This window comes from Myotis davidii, unplaced genomic scaffold, assembly GCF_000327345.1.
Source record: "Myotis davidii unplaced genomic scaffold, ASM32734v1 scaffold149, whole genome shotgun sequence".
NCBI classification, from domain to species: domain Eukaryota; kingdom Metazoa; phylum Chordata; class Mammalia; order Chiroptera; family Vespertilionidae; genus Myotis; species Myotis davidii.
In genome coordinates, this window is record NW_006352194.1 from 4,159,361 (window position 1) to 4,171,883 (window position 12,523).

The 12,523-nt window shown below is 38.7% G+C and overlaps 1 protein-coding gene across 4 annotated transcripts in view; it reads right to left on the reverse strand.

Moving 5' to 3' along the window:
* The window catches only part of KDM1A (lysine (K)-specific demethylase 1A), a 64,587-nt gene that overhangs the window by 47,496 nt on the left and 4,568 nt on the right, over positions 1–12,523 (reverse strand). For all 4 annotated transcript variants that reach the window (XM_006777579.1, XM_006777582.2, XM_006777581.2 and 1 more), the window contains exon 2: positions 2,100–2,265. In XM_006777579.1, the coding sequence (XP_006777642.1) occupies positions 2,100–2,265 (166 nt within the window). The remainder of the gene's footprint in view (positions 1–2,099; positions 2,266–12,523) is intronic.

Below are 12,523 nucleotides of genomic sequence, written 5' to 3' on the forward strand. Positions count from 1 at the left end.
TTTTCCCCCAAATATTAAGATAATTAGACTAAACCACTGAATTAAAGTGAACTAGAACATAATGGCATAAAAGACAGTTCCCCAAAACCTAAATCCCTGTGTTAAGATACTTTTTGTGGGGTGCCTGATATTTATGAAAAAAGGTAACCAACAACAAATAAATAAATAGCTGCTTTTATGAAAAAGAAAACATCAAATGAGACTTGGTTTAAATTTTTCAGAAGACAAAGTATCAATATGGTACCAATGTAAATCAGTTATTTACTGGAGACACTGACAACCACAAAAAAGAGGGTGAAGCAGCATATTAGATGTCCGCTGAGTAATACTTAAGAGTCCTTGAACAACCTCTCGAGCTATGACATATCAAAAGGATTGTCCCCACGTATCGCATTAGCAAGTCTACAGCAAAGGCAGAAGAAAAAGGCAAGAAAGTAAAGAATACAGAAGAAAGAAGTAAACAGTCAAGAAAAGAGTTGGAGGCAAGGACAGAAGAAGGGAAGAAAGCTATACATAAGTCTTTTAGAGAGGAGGGGAACAAAAAGAGTAGTGTTGAGGTACAGAGGTGAGTACATTTGCCTCAGGAACATTAGTCCCAAAGATAATATATACAATCCAATAAGAAGCTGTCCAAGAAGTCATTCTAAGAAAGTTTAGGAAAACCATTCTAGGAAAATCTGATTCCGAGATGAATTGAACACAGAATCTAATGATTTTTTTAAATGCTCTCAAACTATAGGTGTCTCCCCAAAAAATGTATACACACACTTTGAATAATTATAAAGGCAGTTTTATTAAAATACATTTCATTTTCAAAATTGAGCTATCAGCTGTGAAAGTGTGTATACACTCTTTTTTGGAGGGGGGGGCACCCTGTATATTCTTTTGTTACATTTTATTAAAGTATAAGTGTGGTGATTTATATACATCACAGAGGGAAATATTAAAAGTTTTAAAGGCTAAAAAAAAGATAAAACTTCTCAAATGAAATATGCTTTAATCTAAGTATCTATGAAAACCATGCAAAATATAGCATATGGGATCTGAAACAAGCATTTTGTTTTAATGTTTTTTATTGATTTTAGAGAGAGGGAAGGCAAAGGGAGAGATAGAAACATCAAAGTGAGAGAGAATCAATCGGCTGCCTCTTGCACACCCCCTATTGCGGATCATAGGGCAACCTGAGCATGTGCCCAATCACTGAACCACTACCCCCAGGCTTGTTTTTGTTTTTAAAAGAATTGGTGAGGTGAATGGTCCTGGAGCTACTGGAAATATCAAAAGTATTTTGAAGAGAACACAGTAAAAATTTAAAGTCAAGAAGAGTTGAAATGCCATTAAGGACAGAAGATATGAAAAATTAATTAAGTTGTCACTTCTGTTTGGTCTCTCCAAAATAGACAGATACCGCTGATTGGTCTGGGAGTCCTCAGTAGGACTCAAGACTAAGGAGGTATCAGTGAGAACTCTTTGAAGGTAGTTGAAGTTCTGACTCTAATAATCTTTCCATGTCATAAGATTGTGTGAGCTTAAAATCTTTTCATAGCCTTTCCTTATTACCATTCCTTCCACGGGAGGGCTCAATAATTAAATAAAAGGTACTTAGTTCTTTTTTACATCAGAATATATTTTTAAATTTTTCACCAGGAAAAAACCCTTCTCAAACTAATCCACACCATGAAAGTTATCCATCCATTTGGTAAGTGCATAATTTAACCAGAATAATTTCTGAACCATTCTATCTCTAAATTCTGAATCAGTTATCACTGAGAGGTTTGGCTCTTTAGATTTGGCTTTCTGTGTGTTTCCTCTAATTGTTTATTTTCTCCAACTTTTAAATGCTTTATACTGACTGCCACTACTCTTCCACGCCCCCCCCTCCCCCGCCCCACACACACAGAAAGAATATCAGTACTATGTATGCATGCATATGTGTGTGTACCAGGTATACACACATATATACATACAATTAAGACACACATGGCCAATGTCTAGAATATAAACCAAAGCTAAAGACATAAATAACATGCACAATAGGAACAAATCCATTTATTCTTATTTCTAAGATAAAACAAAACTGGTTGGTGACTACAACTCACCAGATGGCTCTTCAGGCTCACTTTCATTTTCTTCCTCAGGTGGGGCTTGAGGGGGTGGTGGGGGAAGCTTCTTTTCCTTCTCTGCTTTGGCATTTCTCTCTTCTTCTGAATAATACTCATCTTCTGAGAGGTTGGCCAAGCTTTCGTCCATCTCTCTGTACTCTACCTATATGGAGATTATACCAGAGAAAGCTAAATACAGTGAACATCTAAAGTTAGGGACTCAATTTGGAATCATCAGTGAATGTGAATTGCTTTTTTAACTTTAAATTTTAAGGGAAATAAACAAATACAAAGAATAAGCTGACTCATAATAGGTAGCTAATTAAAAACAAAATCTCTCATGAAACAATCTTGTGTCAGTTCACATTTAGCCCAATATGTATCTTTTACATCATAGCACTGACATTCAGATCAATGACTTGAGGCTCTCTAGAACTCCCAAATTAAAAAACAAAACAAAACAAAAAAAACAACAAACCGTGTGTGCGTATCAGGTGAGTAGCTAGAAGAGGTTAAGAGTTTTACAGAAAACAGGGACTGGATCAGAAAATGGAAACAAAAATTAAGGATAAACTGGATAGTTCTGACCCGTACTCTAAGAATCTTATTTAACACAAGTATCCATCAAATACTGACCACGAGTACATGGCGCAGGGGAGAAAATGATTATGAATGAGAGTCTCCAGAGACTAAATAAACAGAAACTCTAGTTGCAAATAAAATATCCTAATCAGGTAGCCATTTCATAGAGAGACTTTTTTTTTTTTAAATATATTTTATTGATTTTTCACAGAGAAGAAGGGAGAGGGACAGTTAGAAACATCAATGAGAGAGATCAATCAGCTGCCTCCTGCACGCCCCCCACTGGGGATGTGCCCGCAACCAAGGTACATGCCCTTGACCAGAATCGAACCTGGGACCCTTCAGTCTGCAGGCCGACGCTCTATCCACTGAGCCAAACCGGTTCGGCTCATAGAGAGACTTTACAATAAAACCTCCAGCCATGTAAAGTTTATCCTATTAACTAAGATAAATGGTAGAAACAGACACCTCAAGACAATAGGTAAAAAAAGCAACAAAAAGGGAAAAATGTTTCAGACAGGTCAGAAAATGTAATATATGCTAGTATTGTGTAGTTTCTTTTATTCTTTTAGCCCTCCCTACCCCAAAGATTCAGCACTTTAATCCCCTGCCCATCAATCCTATCCATTCAATCAATAATCACTTAATAAATACCTACCATGGAACTGGGCAATGTGCAAATTCTGAGACAAACACAGAATAATATCAAATTCTTTCTACTACAGCAGTTCAGCTAGATTCTACGCCCTTTCAAGGAAAAAGGAAGCTAAGATAAGTTTGAGAAACATTACAATCTTTGCAGGCCCCAGAGTCATAAAGCAGATTAAAAAGTACCGAGCCCTAGCCTTTTTGGCTCAGTGGATAGAGCTTAGGACTACGGCCTGAAGGGTCCGGGTTTGATTCCCGTCAAGGGCACATGCCCAAGTTTCAGGCTCGGTCCCCAGTAGGGGGCGTGCAGGACACAGCCAATCAATGATTCTCTCTCATCATTGATGTTTCTATCTCCCTCTCCCTCACCCTTCCTCTCTGAAATCAAATAAGAAAAAAAGTACTGAGAAACTTTGCAGTAAAAGCTATCTTTTTAATATTGTTTAATCTGCTTTGATAAAGTAGTAACTATTAACAAGGGATACATTTGGAAAAGGCTAGTTTAGAGAGTTCTTGGTTTTCAGGAAATAAAGAAATTAGAAAAATACCTAGAGGTAGGAGCAAAGATATCTATACGTAAAACCTTGGTTTAACAGACTAATTTGGGCAAAGGGGTGTCTGTTATAGCTGAAAGTCCATTATGTAAGTAGTTTTTCCAAATGCGTATGTTTAAAATGTTGACAAATTAGTTTACCTGTTTTTACTTATGTAGACATGTTTGTGTAATTAAAATTAAGTATGCACGCAAAGTTTAATTTCACAGAAAAGTGTTCTATATGTATTACTGTAATTTTAAATTTATACTGAATAGATCTAGTAAATGCACCAGTCATAGAGAGTAAGCAAATGTCACAGCTGGGGCATGTTTAGTGCATGTGGGAACATCTCCCTGCAGGCATTAAAATTGCTGCAGAAAGTCCTACTGGGAGACAACAGACCAATTACCACATACTAGTTATTTGCAGAACATTGTTATCAGCGTGACTCTTGGATTTAAACATGTAGACTATAATTGCAGATATGGCGACATTACTATGGTTTTTTTCCCCAACATATGGCCTATTTGTTAAAAATAAGTGAATTAATAACAAAAAATAATCTGCTCATTATAAGCAAATCTTGGTCAAAACCACTTTTAAATTAACAGGGTGTTAATTTTCACATATGACATACAGACTGGAAATTTTGTCCATTCAATCCGAAGTTCATTAAATCAAGGACTGCAAAATTGAGGGTTTACTGAACTTAAAAATAACACAATATTGTGTTCCACAGAACCCTAGGATTCTTCAGGATTTTATTTAAAATTTTTAATCCTCACCCAAGGATATGTTTTTATTTATTTTAGAGAGAGGAAGGGGGAGACAGAAACATCAATGTAAGAGAGAAACATCGATGGTTTGTCTCCCATACCTGCCCCGAGTGGGGATCGAACCAGCAACCTAGGTATGTGCCTTGATGGGGAATTAAACCTGCGAATTTTGGTGCATAGGACGATACTCCAACCAACTAAGCCACTCAGCTAGGGCTCACGTATTAATTTTTAAAACACATAAACACTCCTGTTATACAAATGATAGACCTTAAGAAACCACCAACACAAGAACTTGTACTGTTTGGTAACAATTTTGGAGAGCCCTGATGATGAAATTTCTTCTTCCATCTCTTCTCTCCTCTCTCTCTCTCTGCGTGCGCGTTTTTCTTTCTCTTCATTCCTTTCTTTGTTGTTGTTAATCCTCACCTGTCGATGTTTTCCCATTGATTTTTAGGGAGAGTGGAAGAGAGGGAAAGACAGAGAGGAACATCGATGTGAGAGAAACACATTGACAGGTTGCCTCCTGTATGAGCCCTGACCAGGGGCCTGCAACCAAGGTACGCGCCCTTGAACGAATCAAACCCAGGACCCTTTGGTCTGCAGGCCTCCACTGAGCCAAACCAGCTAGAGCCCATTTCTTTTCAACTGTCTTAAGATGGAAAAGCAGGGATCACAATATCAGATATGAAGCTATATTACAAAGCCACTGTTCTCAAAAACTGCCTGGGTGTTGAAACGGCCGCAGTGAGGTTGAAATGGCCCCTGTGAGGCTGAGACGGCCCCCGAGAGGCTGAAATGGCCTCTGTGAGGCTGAGACGGCCCCTGTGAGGCTGAGACGGCCCCTGAGAGGTTGAAATGGCCTCTGTGAGGCTGAGACGGCCCCAGTGAGGCTGAGACGGCCCCTGTGAGGCTGAGACGGCCCCAGTGAGGCTGAGACGGTCCCTGTGAGGCTGAGACAGTCCCTGTGGGGCTGAAACGGTTCCGAAACGGTCCCTGTGAGGCTGCGCCGGCCCCGGGGAAGCCGAAAAAAATACCACATGATCTCACTCATTTATGGATAATAAAGACCATTATAAACTGATGGACAAAAATAGATACAGAGGCAGAGCAGGGCTGAACAGACTGTCAAACTACAGTGGGAAGCCTGGGGAGGATTGGGGGGGAGGGAAGAGATCAACCGAAGGACTTGTATGCACGCATATAAGAATAACCAATCGACACAAGACACTGAGGAGTAGGGGAGGCCGGGGGAATGTCAAGGGGGGTATAAAAGGAGACATATGTAATACTCTTTGTAATACTTTAGGAAATAAAAAAAAACTGCCTGGGACTGGCAGAAGAACAGACATAGACCAATGGAACAGAATAGAGAACCCAAAAGTCAACCCAAGCCATTATGCTCAATTAATATTTGACAAAGGAGGCAAGGGCATACAATGGAATCATGATAGTCTCTTCAATAAATGGTGTTGGAAAAATTGGACAGATACATGCAAAAAAATGAAACTAGACCACCAACTTACACCAAACACAAAAATAAACTCAAAGTGGATTAAGGACTTAAACGTAAGACGGGAAACCATAAAAATCTTAGAAGAATTAATAGGCAGCAAAATATCAGACATATGTCGTAGCAATGGTAACTAAGGAGAACATAAACAAATGGGACTACATCAAAATAAAAAGCTCTGCACAGCAAAAGAAACCATCAACAAAACAACAAGAAAGCCCACTGAGAACATCTTTGTCAAAGTTATCTCCGATAAGGGTTTAATCTCCAAAATTTACAGGGAACTCATACAACTTAACAAAAGGAAGATAACCCAATCCAAAAACGGGCAACGGACCTAAATAGATACTTTACCTTGGTTGTGGGCAAATCCCCAGTTGAGGGTGTGCAGGAGGCAGCTGATCGATGTTTCTCTCACATCGATATTTCTAACTCTCTATCCCTTTCCCTTCCTCTCTGTAAAATATCAGCCAACGAGTGGATTAAAAAACTGTGGTACATCTACACAATGGAATACTATGCTGCTGTAAAAAAACAAGGAACTCTTACCATTTGCAGCAGCATGGATGGACCTGGAGAGCATTATGCTAAGCAAAATAAGCCAGTTGGAGAAAGATAAGTATCACATGATTTCACTCATTTGTGGAATATAATGAACAACATAAACTGATGAACCAAAATAGAGCCAGAGGAAAAAAATATTTTAGAATGGAAGTAATCCTGTTATTTGCAGATTTTTAATATTTTCTATAACTTTTGTGATATTATACTATTTAATACACTTTTGGTAATATTATATTTAAAATCTTTTTTTCTTGACATTTTTATTGGATTAATATTATATGTAAAATTGTTTTTCTTGAAATATTAAGGTTTATTGCATGTAACATTATATTTAAAATATTTTTTCTTGAGAAAAAAAGATGGCAAAACAAGCTAAACAAACAACAAAAACAACCTTTTGCACTACTTATCAATCAGTACTGGATCTCTACGATAATCATGAACAAAATACAGAGATAAAATTGGGTTCTGAGGCTAAAAGAAGACTGCAACTATTATGCTTAACCTCCATTCTTAAATTTGGCTCTATCAAAATAGCCTCATTTTCTCAAAGACAACTAAAATAAATTTAAGTTTCTAATAAAAAACAGGCAAGTAGTATTTTGGGATTTTGCATAAAATTTCATTTTGTTAAAAAAAAGTGTTTCTCCACTTAATAAAAAGTTTAAAAACCACCTGAAAGAATCATATACACTCTAAAAATAAAAATTATTTTCTGAGAAAAAGAATAGATACTTTGAACACAAAGGCCTGGGAATCTCTCATCCTTAAGTAAAATCCTTAAAGACTTCAGAGATTGTACAACCATGTTCTTAAACCAAGGACAAAAAGATGTCCCAGTATGAGGATATGTGTCATGAACAAGTTTCAAATTTACATCTCTAGTCTCTTCCACACCCTGGATACAATGATTCAGTCATTGCCCAATCATCTTAAACCTCCAGTTGTTTGGGGGTTTTTTTGCTTATTTTCATCTTTCTTTCTTTTCATTCCACTAAGATACAACTGCCATGATATATTCATATAGTTTAACAGATGAACGCCAACCTTTTAAACCAACATATAAACTCTCTAGCTCTAACTACTAATATATAGTCAAACTTACCTCTAATCATTTGCTAACACACTAATCCACAAGTACTTAATGCTGTTTTATTCATCCCTAAACTCCCTAAAAGCTACTCCCACCTTTTTCTATTAATCCAATGCCTAAAATCAAGGCCCACCACCTCCACATATTATTCCCTCACTATTCCAAATTTACAAACACATTGTCCCCTGCTCTGAATTCTCACAGCACCATGATCTGCACTTGCTAGTCTAGTGCAGTGCTGTCAATGGAATTTTCTATGATAATGAAAATGTTCTGCATCTGTGTTTTCAATATGGTAGAACTAGCCACATGTGGCTACTGAGTACTTATCACATGACTATTTAAGTTTAAATTAAAATTAAAAATTCCATTTCCTCAGTCATATTAGTCGCATAGTAAGTGTTCAATAGCTAAATGTGGCTAGTGGCTACCATACTAGACAGCATAGATCTAGTATTTGGCTCTCAACAGTCTAGACACAACTCTGCAACCTGAACAGTACTGATTCCTCCAATTTATCTTGCTCCTAGAAAAACCTCATTTCCAATTAAATTCATTTGCCCATTGTTCCCAACATTCAGTTATCCACTCTGGACTCCCTTTTGCTTCTCAAATTCCTTTGTATTATATCCTAAGCATTTTTCACTTCCTTTTCCCCATCGGTAGTACTCTATTACTGGGCACCTACTTACTGTATGCCAGACACAGTAATAAGCATTTTGTTTATATTACATCTAAACCCAATAACCTTACAGGTAGGGTTTATTTTCCTGGCATAAATGAGTCATAAAAGAAAACGCAACTCTGCTCTGGTGGGGTAGCTCAGTTGGTTAGAGCATTGTCTCAATTAGGCCAAGATTGCAGGTTCAAACTTAGGTTAGGGAACATTCAAGAAGCAATCAATGAATGCATAAACAAGTGTAACAACAAAACTGATGTTTCTCTTTCTGCCTAAAATCAAATTTAAAAGAAAGAAAATTTAAGCCCATCCTTTTCCAGAATACTTTTCTAAATTCTGTCCTTTTAAGGCCCGGCTGAAGGCCACCATTCCTGAAGATGCTTGGTGTTCCTAAAATCCCAACCCAATCTACCATTTTTAAACCTTAAACCTTTAATATGTTGCCATAATGTCAATGTATATACACTCAGAAGTGAATTTAATTTTATACTAATGAAACTAGCTTCAGGACCCTCTGACTGAAAGGACTGCTTCCAATATCCTGAACCTAATTTTGATTACATAAATATATAATTTTTAAAAAGAGTGTTCTCAAAACTGAAAAAACTTCCAACCCAACAAATACAGATATATCCCTTGAATACACCTCAGAATTTCTGAAGCAAATGCCTGTGTACACTGGACTCAGCTTGCTTTTTATGTCTATGGATACTTCACCCTTGAGATCTGTGTCCTCTGGCTCCCAAGACTGGCTATGAATAGATGTTTCCTAGTTCCTTACTTCCTACTTGCTCCCCCAAATAAATACATAACTCATTTTCCTTTTCAGAGTTTCAAAGCTAATCACAATGGAAAGAGAGGGTAACAAGAATTAAACACAGGTGAATTACAAAGAAATCTTATAGCATGCTCCAAACTGATCTACAGATTCAATGCAACCAGAATCAAAATCTCAGCTATCTTATTTGTAATATTGACAAACTGATCCTAAAATTCACATGAAGTACAAAGGACAAAATCTTTAAAAAGGACAAACTTGAAGAACTCACCCTTCTGATTTCAAAACTTATTGCAAAGCTACTATAATCAGGACAGTGTGGTAATGGCATAAGAACAATACTTTAAAGGATTAAAAATGGCAGCAGAGTAAATGGATGCTGCATGGACATGCTCCCGGGAACAAACTAGAATCACAACTAAAATACAGAAGAACTTCCTGAATAATCAACCGAAGATTCGCAGGAAAGAACCCTGATACACGAAGACCAAAAGTGGAGACCCCAGAGAGACTGCGGAAGACAGCTTTCCCACACAGACATTTGCCTTGCCTGGGGGGAAAGCAGTAGACCAACCCTATTGGAAAACACCTTGCCCCTGAGGCCACTTAAGAGACTAAAAATAGGTGGGGGGGGCAATTGGAGGAAAAGGAGACATATTTATTTATTTTTGTTGTCTAAAATTTTACATAAATAAATAAATTTTTAAGAGATTAAAAATAACAATTAGCCTCAAGGCAGAAGCAACTGCCCCACCCTGTTGAAAAAAACCCTTGCCACACCTCATGATGACTGCCTGAGGGCAATTCAAGTTGGAATCCGGTCAGTCTATAGGCAGCGGTGGTCTCTAGAGCAGTGGTTACCAACCTTTCAGACTTCACGGACCACTGGTTAGTAACTGCTGCTCCAAAGGTTTCCTTAAACCAGCAGTCGCCAACCTTTCGGACCTCATGGTTGGTGACCGCTGCTCTAGAGGCTTTGAGTCTTTGCCTGATCTAATTAGCCAGAAACAGTGTTTGACACTGTCCTACACTAGAGATTGAGAGTCATAGAGGATCTACCTAATGTGAGAATAAACAAGCAATCTTTTCTGTCAGAAAAGGGAGTTGAGGCAACCGCCATTTTGGTCCGTGTGACTTTGCTGCCATTTTTTACTCTAGTGACTTGCAGCTCCCCTGAGGGGCACCATTTTGAAATGGCAAAGGTCACCCCTTCCTTTAAATTAGCCAATCGCACAAGACTGACTTCACTGGGTAGATCTTCCAGACAAAAACTTAGCAAGGAAACAGTGACTCTAAAGGACACACTGGATCAGATGGATTTAACTGACATTTATAGAACATTTCACCCCAACATAGTGACCGGTCAGCCAGTCATTCTGTTGTTCAGTTGTTTGGTCACTTAGGCTTTTATATATAGAACTACAAGCCCGGTGCACAAAAATTTACCACTGCAACAACAAAAAATTAATATACTTAGGAATAAACTTAACCAAGAAAGCAAAAGATCTGTACTTGGAATACTACAGGACACTGAAAAAAGAGAGAAGAAGATATAAACAAGTGGAAGAATATACCGTGTTCGTGGATTTATAGAATCAACATCATTAAAATGTCCATACTACCCAAGGCAATCTACAGATTCAATGCAATCCCCATTAAAATACCAACAACATATCTCACAGAGCTAGAACAAACACTCCAAAAATTTATATGGAATCAAAAAAGACCCTGAATAGCTGCAGCAATTTTGCGAAAGAAAAACCAAGCTGGAGGAATCACAATACCAGATTTCAAGTTATACTACAAAGCCACTATAATGAAAACATGCTGGTACTGGCACAGAACAGGTATATAGATCAATGGAACAGAACAGAGAGCCCAGAAATCGACCCAAGCTATTACGCTCAATTAATATTTCACAAAGGAGGCAAGAGCATAGAATCTTGAGTCTCTTCAATAAATGATATTGGGAAAATTGGACAGATACATGCCAAAAAATGAAACTAGACCACCAACTTACACCATACACAAGAATAAACTCAAAATGGATAAAGAACTTAAATATAAGTTGTGAAATCATAAAAATCCTGTAAGAACCATAGGCAGCAAAATCTCAGACATCTCTTGTAGCAGTATGTTTATAGATACATCTCCTAAAGCAAAGGAAACTAAGGAGAAAATAAACAAATGAAACTACATCAAAATAAAAAGCTTCTGCCCAGCAAAAGAAACCATCAACAAAACTAAAAGAGAGCCCACTGTATGGGAGAACATATCTGGCAATGATACATCTGATAAAGGGTTAATATCCAAAATATAGAAGGGACTCATACAACTTAACAAAAGGAAGATAATCTAATTTAAAAATGGGCAAAGGATCTAAAGAGACACTTCTCCAAAGAGGACATACAGATGGCCAAGAGAAATATGAAAAAAATGCTCAAAGTCACTGATCATCTGAGAGATGCAAATCAAAATGACAATGAGGTACCATCTCATACCTGTCAGAATGGCTGCCATCAACAAATGACAAGTGCTGGCGAGAATGTGGAGAAAAGGGAACCCTAGTACACTGCTGGTAGGAATGTAGACTGGTGCAACCACTGTGGAAAACAGTATGGAGTTTCCTCAAAAAATTAAATATGGAACTGCCATTTGAATCAGTGATCCCACTTCTAGGAATATAGCCTAAGAAACCCAAAGCACCAATCAGAAAGAATGTATGTACCCCTCTGTTCATAGCAGCACAATTTACAATAGCGAAGATCTGGAAACAACCCAAGTGCTCATCTATATATATAAAGAGGTAATATGCTAATTGGACCTAACAGTGTCACAGTCAGGACCGCTAAGGAGGAGGCTGCCTGCACGTGTGCGGCAGGGCATTGCTCCTGGAGATGGGGTGGAAGTGGGGAGGCGCCCGGAGGAGGCCCGTGCCCGGGAGGGCGGGGGTGAGAGCCCGTAGCACCCCCCTCACCAGTCCACCACCCACCTCTCACACTCAGAGCACCCCCCCGCTCACCTGCCTGGGGAAGGAGCACAGCACAGCAGGCGGGAGGTTTCCACGCTCCCCTCAGGTGCCATGACGGGGCAGAGCCCTTGCGTTGCTCCAGAGACGGGGTGGAAGTAGGGAGGCGTCTGGAGAAGGCGGGACCAGCACAAGGCAACTCAAGGGACTGAGGTTGGGACTTGAAGCGGCCAGAGAAGGCCAGAGGGTCAGGGGGCTGGACCAGGCGCGCTGGAGCTCTACGT